The 13987-nt window shown below is 38.0% G+C and overlaps 1 protein-coding gene across 7 annotated transcripts in view; it reads right to left on the bottom strand.

The window, feature by feature from the left end:
• Positions 1 to 1485: 1485 nt before the first annotated feature.
• Positions 1486 to 13987, bottom strand: part of LOC149794139 (DNA repair protein complementing XP-A cells-like) — a 64477-nt gene continuing 51975 nt past the window's right edge. For all 7 annotated transcript variants that reach the window (XM_089968209.1, XM_089968210.1, XM_089968206.1 and 4 more), the window contains one exon: positions 1486 to 4505. In XM_089968209.1, coding sequence (XP_089824335.1) covers positions 4354 to 4505 — 152 coding nt within the window. In that variant the 3' untranslated portion in view covers positions 1486 to 4353. The remainder of the gene's footprint in view (positions 4506 to 13987) is intronic.

Raw genomic sequence — 13987 nt, forward strand, 5'->3', positions numbered from 1 at the left:
TTTTATTTTTATTCCCCTTTATATATGCTATGTATGCGATAACAATGACTGCGAGGAATCACTTTTTCTGTAAATGTGTGAGAAGTTACCGTTTCAAAGTGTTCCACTGTTTCTATTTATTTTCAAAATCCCAGTGAAAACTGCTAGAAAGAAATTAAAGTTGGCTTCCCCATGTCGGCCAACTTTGTATACATATGTATAGTTACAAAAAATCTCCACGCTAAAAGGAATCCAAAGTCTGCTTCCTGGGTCGGCATGCTTTGTAATAAATTAACCTTTGTATCCAATATCCTACCGGTAAGTTCAAACATGGCTGTTACAAGGTTTGTTTATTCAATACCTGGGCTTTCATTTACATGCCGTCTGTAGTCATAATTGACACAAACTGGTTTTGAGTTCTTTGGGGTAAATAGTATACACAGCACTAACTTGCTTTAATAATACTTTTTGTAACCCTAGGAATCAAAAAGATTGTCATTTGTACTCACAGTGAATTTATTTCTAATAATGATTTTAGTTTGCAAGATATTGTCATATTGTTACCCTCGATATAATACACTCTTGGTTATTTTGTACCTTACACCGTGTCATGCATGAATGTCAGGTGCTTTCGAGCAGCGGGGTTGATAATTCTCACTCTTTCTCTATCTCTCATTCGCATGTAATTTTGCAGGATCCAGTTTTCATTCTCATAACATTCAAACCTTTGAGGCCAACCAAACATGATTCGTTTCTCAATATTCATGTCAATGACCAATGTGTTGTATTGTCTGACGAAAGCTTGGCTCCTGAAATTTTATATGTATTTTTCTCGTACACGAAAAAGTATTTTTTTCTTCTTAAAAGTAAGAAAAAGAAAAATGCCTAAAAAGTTTATTTTGTGATTGCGTAGGTCTTTGCCAATGTCACAAACTTGGATTGTTTTTCCTTTTTGGCTGCAAAACATACCATGTGGCTTTTTTTATTTGTTGGCAACATTGTTGGCTGTTTAAACTTTTATGCAGAAATTCAGAGGCCCCATGAAAGGAAGCCGCAAACTGGATATAAAATGCACTGAAATTTATCTGTTGTTACATAAACAAATTCTTTGTCCAGAATGACAAACCATCTAAACATTGCATTGTTATATCATAATCCTGACATCTAGCATGAGTTCTGTATGTTGTGAAATATCCGCTTTTTTGTTGTCGACATTTCTGGTAACGGAGATCAACCAGATGAGGCATTATCCTGAAATCTGTCTTTCATCGGATTTTCAGCCACTCGCTAGTAATTTATATATTTACAATGACTGATATTTGTATGTGGATGGTAAATAAAATCCCTGTTCTTTTCACTTAGAATTAAATCATTCAGAACGCTCACGTTTTCTGTAATAATCCCTGTTCATCAGAACACCTGCATCTCTATTGTCCGTTGACCCTTTGTTAATTTTCAGATGCATGCGTGGAAAGCAGCATCACACTGCTACCACAAATGAAAAAAAATACATCTTACTTATTGGTTTATTCAGTAGGCATGGAGGGACAGTAACTAGAATAGTCTAAACGAAATTTCAAAGGAAACATTACCTTTGAAGCACCGACTGTTATGAAAACGTACTAAGCAAATGGAAAAAATACCAGTCTCAATCATGCAATACAATTATTTGATGTTGCTGCTACAATAAGAAATGGGCATTCATTTGGTTCTCCAAAGCTGTTCTTTAGCGGTGACTTCAATAGCGCATGCACCCTTCATCAAAGAAAGCGGACTACAATCTTTCAATAACAGCAAAGAACTTTTATTCAAAGGAAGTCAGTACCAAATTTAAATAAAAGTGATGGAATCTGATGGAATTTTGCATTTTCCAATGTGACTAGAACACGTTAACTGTACTGTGTAAGTTTCCTTTTTGTAGGGAAAGCTAACTTTTACCAACTTGGAACATACTTTAAAGTAAATGTGCTTTGTCATTCGTTATGTGATTGTGCTATGTTTTTCCACTGAATTGAGACCAATATGACCTGCTACAAAATTAATGAATATTTTAAAGCTGTGTGTGCATATTTTCGACGGAATCACTTGTATTGTGTATTCAATGTATACGATCAGGTTTGCAGGTGAGTACACAGTGTTGATACTCTATTCATGCTATACATTAGACATTTATATATAAATAGGATTCATGTATATGTACCAATTCATGGTTCTCTAAATAAAGTAAACTATTTTATTATATGTCTTCTCTGTTTTAACTACAGGTGTATTTCTCATTTAATATGCATCAATGCAAACTGGTAACTGTGCCGACGAAGCACATATTTACCGCCAGCATTTATTACCCACCCCCACACAATTAATTTTTTTGTTTGTTTGGGGAGGGGTACATTTTCATCAGCTAACTGACTTGGTTGCATATAACACGGTTTGATATATAACGCGGTTGGGTTTTACGGCTCCCAACTACCATGTTATAACGGGGTCACACTGTACAAGGTTAGTTTCTTTCATTTTATTATCAAATAAGCATTTTATTTATCTAATTTATTGCAACATGTGGTGGGGCCCTGAGAGGCCGAGTGGTCTAAAGCGCTCACCATTCCGGATCCCTGCCATCTCACCTGTCTGCGTGGGTTCGAGTCCAAGACTTGGCTAGCGTGGGTACGTGGGAAAGCCTGCCAGTAGCTTCTCATGGGTTGGTGGTTCTTCCCTGGGTTTTTCAGGGTTCTTCCTCCACCAGTTATACTGGCCACCATGTATAGCCTATCTTGTGCTGAAAAATGGCATTAACCCCCACAACAACAACAACAAAATGTAACATGCGGTGTGGCCAGTTGCGGCGGCAAGGGAGGGGGGGCACAAATTGAACACAATTTATTTCATTTGCTAAGTCTTGGGACACATGATGTAGTTTTTAAAAAAAATCACCATTAAGTTCTGGGACACGAAAAAAAAAAATTTATTTTTTCATGTCAAAAACATGCAGTAAATATGGTAAGTTAAACAAAGACAGGACCAATTTCTTCAAAAATGGGCCTTAATCATGAGCAAGTAACCTGTGTAATTTATTAAACAGGAACCACTCCTGAGGCCTTGTGGTTAGAGAGTCCGCCTTGAAAGCAAGAGGTCATGGGTTTGATGTCCTGCCGAGTCATACCAAAGACTTACAAAAATGGTACTAACAGCTGCCTCGCTTGGCACTCAGCATTAAGAGGTTAGTGTGAGGACTGGTCAGCCTGGTGTCAGGAGAATATGACTGGGTGAGACATCATACTACATGTCTGTGGCATGATGCCCCAGTGCTAGACATCACTATAAACTGCCACACTGCCGACATCGTAGTGATATGACTGATTTTTTGTTTAAAGCTACGTTAAAAAAATCTATAATTGCACACACACATTAAACAAGAAACAGAACTGTGACATTGTGAAGTCTATGTCACCTATATAATGCACACTTGTGTCAGCCTATCTAATTTGAGTCAAAAGACATTGCATGCTATATGTATGTGTACATACATGTGTGTGTGTTTGCATATCTTTTCTAAATTTGTGCATTATATGTATTGTCTATAACCAGAAGAGCTAATAAAAAGCACTTGTTCCAGAATAAAGTCTTGTAAACCTAACAGTAAAACTTCAAAAATGAATAGCCTGGGACATTGGGCAATTTAGTTTTTTAGTCATGTCTTGATTCATTCAAACACATGGGAAAACTCAAACCAACTTCCTTTTCATTCACATTCTCAAGTCCAACAAGTTTCAAACCCTGATCCCAATAAGTATCACAAATTTAACACCCAAATCCACTGTGGTTAGGCCTAAGCAGTCTTATTTTCTTTTGAGATGGCCCACCATCACTTCTTTTCACAAGACACTATCTGCTTTAAGTCATGCAGTTGTATAATACAGATTACAGGCTTGCTTTTCTTACTTTCTCATATCACTGTATCCTTTCTCATAAATGACTATGCTGCCAAGTCTTATATATTGCATAATAAATACTGATGGCTTTCTTCAAATTTTCTTTCATAAGTTATTGTATAATGACATGTCTGGTATACTGTACAAAACATGTAAATATCAAGGTTTTCATTCACATTTTCTCATGTCAATGAAGCCCAAAAATCCTGCATGCTGTATAATACATGAACACATTGTAAGAGATGCATATCAAAGTCTGCCTTCATTAGTCATTGTTTACGGCATGTCTTGCATACTCCATAATACATATCAAAGTCTGCCTTCATTAAAGTCATTGTTTACGGTATGTCTTGCATACTCCATAATACATATCAAAGTCTGCCTTCATTAAAGTCATTGTTTACGGCATGTCTTGCATACTCCATAATACATATCAAGGTCTATCCTACATTTTCTCATACGTCATTGTATGTTGACAAATCTTGCAAGTTTTATTGTACATGTCACTTTCTGCATCATAATTTTCTTCTCCATACTCATGTTGATGTGGACCCGTATCTTTTTTCCATAAGCTGCTTCGGACTGCAATCCTCAGTTCTGCAGAAAAGGGATAATAGTTTTGAATTTTATATTTTTCAGACTAAATAATGCTGGTTTCATTATCACAAAATGAGTTTTCTGAATCACTGGTCAAATGCTTACTTGTGAATAGTAAAACTAACATCTTATTCTTTCTGTAGTATATCCAAGATGAATTAATACGATTTTTTTTCATAATTATGAAAAACCATAATTCCAATTTTTGAAACAAAATGTTTGAACCTTAAATCTGATTATTTTCCAATATAATGACTCCAACAACTGATATCCGTTATTAAAATAAGTCCATTCTGTGAAATGATTACTCTGTTCACAGATTTTCTATGGATTCCAACACAGAACTGGCAGTCAGTTCCAAGAGTTTATCCGATAGGTGGCAAGACCAAGAAAGTGTCAAAGCGCATGAGGCATAACACCTCTTACTGTTCTACATAGATGTGAATTGTTAACATTTAGTTACCTTGCTAAATATACAAGGATGGTGAAGTCATACCAAACCCAGTTTTTTTTACATTCATTTTTTAAATTAACTTTATTTTAGTGGATGATGTGAATCAGGTATGTTGTGTTTATTACTTAAAAGTATCTCATATTGATAATTACCATGTAATAATGCTGATATAAGCCTATTTATCACCAACTCTAGTCAATACTGATTGAAACATTTTAGCAGATTGGTATTTAAAGCAACTTGACATTACAAAAGGCCTCATAAAATAAAACTTCAAACTTTAGGCTCATGGAGTGATACGCTATAGTGCTCAAATAATAATCACAAAAGAGCATATTAGATTATTTTTGTTGTGATGTAATCATTTCATGTACATCAACTTTCCATGTGTTATCATACTTGCTTGCAACATTAATTTGATTATGTAACTCGCTTTCCCTGGTTTCACTCTAATTCTAAATTTTTCTCTAAAACTGAGATTTTATATTATCTTGTTTATTCAGTCCACAAGCCAGAAGGGGAGGGGTTGTAACACTAGGGATGGGTATGAAGGCTCAGTACGACCTTTAGCAAGAGATGGATTCTAAAGACATAAAATAGGTATAGCAGTGCATAACACTTTGCCTTCTTTGTGTTATCACATTTTCAATCAAACCACCAAATTCACCAGAAGCTAGATTTATAAATTTGTGCTGAAGGGTCTTTATAAAAATTTCCAATGAAATCTATATTGGTTGAATCAGGGTATTACATTTAAAAGCCAAGGCAGTAAAGCACTTGTACTTGTCAGTGTAATAAAAAACAATTATCTTCACTTGTTTGCCATTTTAAGTTAAACATTCTTATAACTATGACCTCAGCTCCTTGTAAACAATGTTCATCTGTACTGGATAATGTATCAGGGCCAATTTAAAACCTTTCGTAATTTTCTAGGTGTTGTATTAATCACTTCATGATAGGAAAATGTACCACTTAACCTGTCCACAAACTGTGGGTCATGGTAGACTTTGCTGGAGGCTTCCCACGTAAGGAATCATTCATCAATTCTAGACATTGTTAAAAACCTGGGAGAAAATGAGATCCCCCAAATTTTGAACCACAGGAAAAGGTGGAGCCTGTTTACCATAAAGGGAGACTTAGAGACTCTGACACAAAAAGCAAGTCTCAGTGATAGAGCTCTAACCAATGGCTCAACCATTTAAAGGAGATCACCAGTGTCAAGGGTTTTTGACAAAGAGTGCATATTTGATGAAAAAGTCATATGCCACAAGGGAATATCAACATGTGAAATATTAAGACCATGTAGATAAGAGTTGATGAATTACTTTGAAAGTGTGAAGTAAGCAATGGTGATGCAAAGATTTTGGCAGTTACAAGTAGGGACATAGTGGCTACAGAAGCATATTACCATGCATCTTGCTTTAAGATCTACACAAGGGTTAAAACAAATGAAGAAAATGCAGAGGTCAAGAACATGCAATCTGATGCTTACTACACAAATCATGGAAAACAGAGGCTGCAATGACTTGTTTCAGTACATTCGAATTATCATTCCTAACAAAGACATTGTCCAGGTGACTACAATGACAAAAAGCTTGAAATCTCATGAAACCAAGAAAACTTCAACAACTGAAAGAATCAACCAAGATACATATCCATAGAAAACTGGAATATCAGCTAGGAAACAGCCCGCATATTTATAGACCACATGGGGAAATTGCTGCCTATATCTAATAGTGTCACATGTACTCAAACAAGTCACTGCAGGATGTTGCTAAGAAAGCCAGAATTTGAAAAGAGAGGATGCAGTCTGGAAAACCAAGTCAGCCAACATTGCCAAGATGACAGATCAGATATCAAGGATCAGGTATGAAAACAACACCATGGCTTTCTCATGTTGGTCAAGAATCCTTCACTATGCCAAATTATTTTCAATGGTTCCTGCTGGAACTTATGTCTGATGATCCACAGCACATGAAGCCCTCCCAAAGAGTCAATGCTGATAATGATGTATTGATCTGGAACTTATATATGTAGTAACCTGTTGTCTGCAACCTCATCTTCCAACACCTGTTGCTCCCCCTATGCATTACAAAAATACTCACTGATAATGTTGAAATCATCCATACATTGAAAAGACTCGAATAGGAGTTTCATATTAAAAGCTGGAAGAATATGACAGAGCTTTGTGTCTCCAGAAACTTGCAGCTACCTTGAATCATCAAAATGTTCTTCCGGCCAATAGTTCACCCTTATGTTTTCATAAATATAACATGGAAAAACACTGACAGTCTGGAAGAGACTCTTACTGGTGTGGGGACCATTCAGTGAGTAAATTGTATTACTTTGTAGGCAAGTACCATTTACTCAGTGAATAGTCCCCTTGCCTTGTATGGATATCTCCTGAAGGCTCCTCTCCCTTGCATTGAGACAATGAGACAAAGAATTGTGACTACTGAAAATGAAGACCTGATACTGCTATTGAGAGGTTGGGTACATGCTCAAAAAGCCACCTGCAACAATTGTGACCACTGAAAATGAAGACATGATACTGCTGTTGAGAGCTTGGGTACATGCTCAAAAAATCCACTTGCAACAATTGTGACCACTGAAAATGAAGACCTGATACTGCTATTGAGAGGTTGGGTACATGCTCAAAAAAGACACTTGTAACAATATATGAAGCCACAGATGAATGCAGAAAGGACGTAAGGGTTGCTCAGAACAAAAGCCTGATCTCGACAGCTGCATGGCAAGCAAACAATAAATCAGTAAATACCCAGTTGGACATGGTTTAGAATCAGTTCTTTGAGACATGGTGTCTTACATTATGCCATGGCTATCTGCCTAACATCAAGCTATGGGCTACTGAGCAAACAGCAATGTCTGAAATTTTGAACCAGTTTAAAATCATCAGGGAGGTACTACAACTGCAGAAAATAGTAATGGTCATGAACTATGCTCTGTATGCTAAAGCAGCAGCAATTGCCTCAAAGCACAAAGAAAGACATGCCACCATCATCCTTTGATTGGAGGCATTTCATGTTATCTACAATGTGTTGTCAATTCTCAGTAACTAGAGTTTTTGCAATGTACAATCATGCAATTTGAGAGTGTATATATATATATATATATATATATATATATATATATATATATATATATATATATATATATATATATATAGCTATGCTGAGACTGTTCTTGCTGCAGTTCATCCCATGGATAGAGATGAATTGGAATGACAAGAATCATCGAGTCTGCTAATTTCTGGAAGATGTGGATTGCTTGGTAGAAGACATGTGCCAAAGGAGCATTTAAGCCTCCATGATTCCCTGATGTCTTGCTTATGACAAATTAAACTACTATGCCCAGATTATAATGCTTCCAACAGAACACCATAACGTGGACCAGAACATCAAAAATGCATCTTATTGTTTAGCTGTTTGGCAACAATCCATCTGGATGCATTCCTATTAACCAACCACTGAGGTCACAGTAAGAGGCACACATAGGGGTGGTATGGCTAGGTTCAGCCTAAACTCACGTGCTGTGAAAATCACACTGAGTGCATTCCTGGGGCAGATGAGAAATATGGTGCAGGATAACAGATGAGATCTTCATCATGCAGATATGTATAAGCCTAGAGTTAAAAAAGATGAGAAAGCAGTATCCGCAGTGATGAGTCTACTTTGGTGAGAAACAAGCTCATTATCTTTAAAGCTAAAGTGACTCATCAGGCAATAGAATCTGACCTGATGAAGGCATATGAAGTATGAAACAAAATTATGCTGTGAGACTTGACAACAACTCAACAATGATGAAATGTTATGACCCCATAAAAAGAACATGCTGAAAGCCTTCACAACATCATGTGCAAGAAGATGGTGAAAAGCAATATGAGGACTATATTTTGAAAGCAAACAGGACACTCTTTGATTTCATCATGATAGCACAGGGCCGGAGCCTTCAGATGGTGGATGTACTCTTCCATCCACTGGACCTTTGTTATGGACTTTGGCAACTCCAAAAGGGTGCCTTCAAAAGACCAACAAAGCCTGCTTTTGCCACATACTTGCAGAAGAATGTAGCACAAGTGATGAAACTCCAGAAAATTCTGCAACTGCAACTGATTGAATGAATCCTGTTCAGAGAGCCAGAGGTGATCAAGCCAGCTTTGGTGATAGGGCAATGTCTGTGCTGTCCAAGGCTAAAGTAGGTGCCCTCAAAATTTTGAGTGACAACATAGAACTACAGGAAACCTTCTCACAGCTGGGGGCAGAATATTATGTCTGTGGAGTTCATGAACATATTAGAGGACTTCACATGCATTTTTTATGCAGCCATGTCTGCAACACTGCAAAAATAAATTCTTTCAGATATCATGTATTCTGCAAATAAAAAGGTCACCAACTGCCCCATGCTGAACCTGTTTCAAGGAGTATGCCTAATGGGCAAATTACCAGGCTGCAATATGGAGGTGTCTGAAGAATGATCCAGGAACACTAAGCCCCACTGAGAGTGGCTGGAAGTGGTAAAAACAGGATGGGGAAGTGCAGCTGGCAGTATACTGGATTGAAGACTAGCTGCCACCTCAGGCTGAGCTTGTTCTACTGGCCTGCGACTGTCAACAGTGCTGCAAACTGCCAAAATGTGTATGTCTGACCAGTGATCTCACGTGCACAGATATGTCCAGACTTTCTGACTGATAATCAGGCAACAGAAGCAGAAAGTGGTGAGAGTTCCTCTGAAGAAGGGTTAGATGATGATGATTATGGTTTCTGAAACATTGTATCACACGCTACTCCGCATTCAAATGCTCTTTTCTGTTCTCTGTTTGTACTGTATTTTGAGTAGCATAAAGATTTTCTAGCAAAATATGTTTCTTTTATAATATGTTCCCAATCATAATACCTTAAGAGATATACTATCTCACAAATCCAGCCCTCCCAGGCTAAACACTTATAGCTAAAATGCAAAATGTTATCTGCCCACCAAGGTAGCAGTTAGACAGTGATCTCCCCTTGATACTGGGATTGGCGCCATATCCTGTTAAGTTTTCCATTACTATTTGCGCAGATAGCATGCTCTATTTGGTTGTAACAGAGGGGCGGTTGGAATGGTGAATGTATACTATGATTGTAGTATGTGTACTATGTTTAAGTAAGTATTATCAAAGAAACATATTTTGCTAGAGAAAAAACTGTTTTCTTGTTCAAAATACATTACCCAATCATAATACATTAAGAGAATAGGTAAGAGATTGGGGGGGGGGGGGGAATACATTCTTGTGCACTGGACAGACCATATCCAGTCCCTAAGGTATGTTAGGCAGCTTCTAGATAACCCAAATGGAAACAGACTCCATCTCTTTGGAGTGGTCTGAATAGGGAAAAAAAAATCCCTACTGCAAATCCAGCAGAAGTCGTAAAGCCACATGTTTATGAACCTGTCAAATAACCTGGAAATGTAACATTATGCACCATAGGAAAAGGTTCCTCCAGACTGAACTGAGCCTTTTAAGATGAAAGATCTCCAATAAAAACTGTAGAAGTCTACTCGGACCTCCATCCAACATCATATATAATTACAGTTTGAGAACACTTTCACTCATTTGCAATGTTTGTGGTGATTGTCCTGACATAGTGACCTGATATACAAAGTAAATTCTTTGGTATGGGTTTAATCTGAAATGCAGAACAGATAGCCCATTTTAGTCAGGATGAAAGTATTCATACTGATATATCCTTCCCCTCTTTGAAAGTAAAATTAGGCTTGATCTCCCTCGATGTAACAGCTTGATATTGCTGAATGCCACTTCAAAGCTCGCACTGGGTCCTGTAGATGACTTTGAGATAAAGCGTCCAGAATAGACAGTAGTTATTACCAATATCTGATTACCCATGAACATAAGCCTGTTCTTGGCAATGAAAGCAAGGGGCTTCATTAGTGATACTGATCCATCTTATTTTGCCTGCCAATTGACAAAGTAGTGAGGAGGCAGAATTTATATGATAGGTGAAATTATTCAAGTTCTTGAGAGCAGTTCAATCAGTGTCTGGTTAATACCCATGATAAATTCCACATAGGCCAGGTGAAATCCAAATGAATATATAAGATCAGACAGGTCTTGGTTCGTTCAGTATCCTCTCTTCCATGATAGGAGAGTGTAACCATGATCCTGAAACAGTAGGTTTAATTTTATTGATGCTAACTGTTTCTCAACAAAGAGCCATAGAAAGTTAGCTATAGAGGTATGGATGCCTATATTAGCATAAAGTGCTGTTCCACTGAGATTATATTCCATTACCTTTGTATGGCCAGCTCACTCTGGATTCTCCACCACTTGTTGTGAGATCTATTTGTTCTTAGGGGCATATTTAATAAGAACCTGACGTGCTGGTTCAGTAACTCTGGATTGGGGTGAAACAACTGCCATAATGGTTGCTTAATGCAGATGATTGGATATTTCAATTCCTGGTGATACTGTTGTGAGGTTGATGAGGTTAGTCCAAAATGTCCCACTTGAGTGGAATAATCAGGATGGGGAAACATTCATCTGATTCTGTATCAAGTTCAGAATCTGAGGTTTTGGAGAAGTGTATGCATTTGGCCATTCCAATCTAAAGACAGAGCATCAGTTATCCAGGCATTTGGGTCCAGGACTGGTGAGACAATGGTTGGGGTTTTTGGCATTGCACCTTAACACCAATAGGTCCATCATACGTCAATCCCACTGAGCAACTATTGAGTGAAAACTGAGGTATGATGAGACCGGTCCATTTGTATTGTCTGTATTGTTCCTTCTTGCAGAACAATGAGCCTGCCAATATATTAGCCAGCCTTGGATACGTCGAACTAACAACTTGGATTGTCATTGAGGACACCATTTTAGAAAATCACAAACAAGAATACAAAGGTCTGAGTACTTGTTCTACTTTGAGATAAGTCACCATGGTTAAGTTATTGGACAGACTAAGAACTCCATTCCCATATAGGTTTACCAGTCACCAACGAAAGCTTTCAAAATGGTTTCCATCGCAATGAAATTTATATATAAATAGTGATCATGTGGGAGCCACACTTCTATGGCATTCCAAAATGGTAGGAGACTTGTTCCATGCCCCCTCCCCATTTGCATTCATAGCAATTATGATTGTTGGTATCACTGCAGAGTATGGCAACATTTCTAAAGGTCAAAGGTTCAGTCTCTATTTGGACCAGATAATCATTGTTATGGGAACCCAATAAGGCAACCAAGTACTAAGTTGTCTGCTGCCGCAATGAGCAAACATTCTTCTTCCTTGAACATTGATTTCAGACCTTGCTGATTTGTGTAACCTCCACAATGGCCAGGTATTCAAACATGTTGTTGCTTTCTATCAAGAACCCAAGAGTAACAGAGCTAATTGGATGTGCTTAGGTTGATGACCAAATAAAAAATACTGGTTGTAACTGAAAGAACTACGGCCAGTGGCTTAGTAGGTATGATTAACGTGATACCAGGTCCCAATGTCAATATTTCCCATTCAGCAACAAAAGATCAGAGCCTTCTATTTACCAGGAGTGGGGGTGGGGTCTGTATTTAAGTCATTTGGAATAGTTAAGTCTTGTGGAATGCTGGTGAAAATGATCCTCTCTTTGACTCATCCACTTAGTTTGGTAGAACTGTGGTTTTCAATGGTTGTAAATTCAGTAGGACTGTTTACCAGTAGCATGTGCTCAAGGGTCATCCCTGCAACCTTTGGTTGGTTGCCTTACAAATCCCTCTAACTGTACAGCTGTTATGGATGGTGATTTGTTGTGAATTCCATCAATCTGATCATTAAAGAGGAGAATAGATGACAAAGGCTGTGAGCATAACTTGGCTCATGGTGATCTTTTAAGGTGGGGGTAGCATTGCATTTTGTTCGACCTGTTGAAAGTTCATAGCTGCTATTACAGAGATGGTCATAGTAGGCTGTTCCTCTATGAACACATTCCCATATATTTTATGAGATTTGGGGTGGGAGAACATAAGCTGTGTGCTGCCTTGTTCAATATAAAAATGGATATTAGATGCAACATTTCTACTATGGTCATGACATTATGAATCAACCTCATGGGTGTTGAGAACAGAAGGCACTTGCAAGAAGAGAACATCCACAGACGCTTGTAACTTGTAACTGATGACATAAGCAGTCCCAAAGCATTAATAACTTGTCAGATTGTGGAAGCAATTGTAGGCAGATTCTTCTGTATATATTACTGTCAGAATTGTTGACCCAGCAGGTGATGTAGAGTGATGAGGAGGACAGAATTCCAATGTGATTGGGTGGACAACTTCAGTCCAAGTCTGCAAAGTGGAGTTTTGCTCAGCAGGTCAGATTTAATAACAATGTGGGAACCTGAGTGTCAGCTTTCAACATTTATAAATTAAGTAGTAAAGTCAACATATCCTATGCTACCTGCATAGATGGTGGAAAAAAATGTTAAGGGTGGCAACCCACTACACTGGCAGCATTCATGAGTAAGATTGTGTTACTTCTAATGTGTAATTAAGCAGTCTCTTGGGTGGCAGAGCTTGAGAGTGAGCAAAGAAACATCTTGAAAACTGAGGCTCCAAGTTGGACATCATATGCAGGAAGTGTCTTGAAGTACTCTGCAGGTAGGATTGATTCATGAGGGTGTCTATATAAATCATATGGCATCCACAGGAAGAGCAAGCAAACGCTATTTGAGTTTGACTGATCCATGAGCACGTATATATACTATGCATCATCTGCAGGAAGTGCTGAGCACCACTATGCTGGTTAAACTGCTGTATAACTGGGTTCATAAGTACTAAGGCATTAAGCTGGGCATCATATGCAGGAAGTGCTTAGCTGCACACTATGTAAGTTGTGGAACTGTACAGGTTCATGTTCTGGTGCCCAATACAGTATGATCAGTTGTATTCTTGGCCACTGCGATTAAAGTTATATGGCCCAGGCCCAGTCTGGTTCTGAAGGAACATGGCCATCCTGGCTAGCATGATGTTGTCCAGTTC

This window comes from Sinohyriopsis cumingii, chromosome 8 (assembly GCF_028554795.1).
Source record: "Sinohyriopsis cumingii isolate HCF-2022 chromosome 8, ASM2855479v2, whole genome shotgun sequence".
NCBI classification, from domain to species: Eukaryota; Metazoa; Mollusca; class Bivalvia; order Unionida; family Unionidae; genus Sinohyriopsis; species Sinohyriopsis cumingii.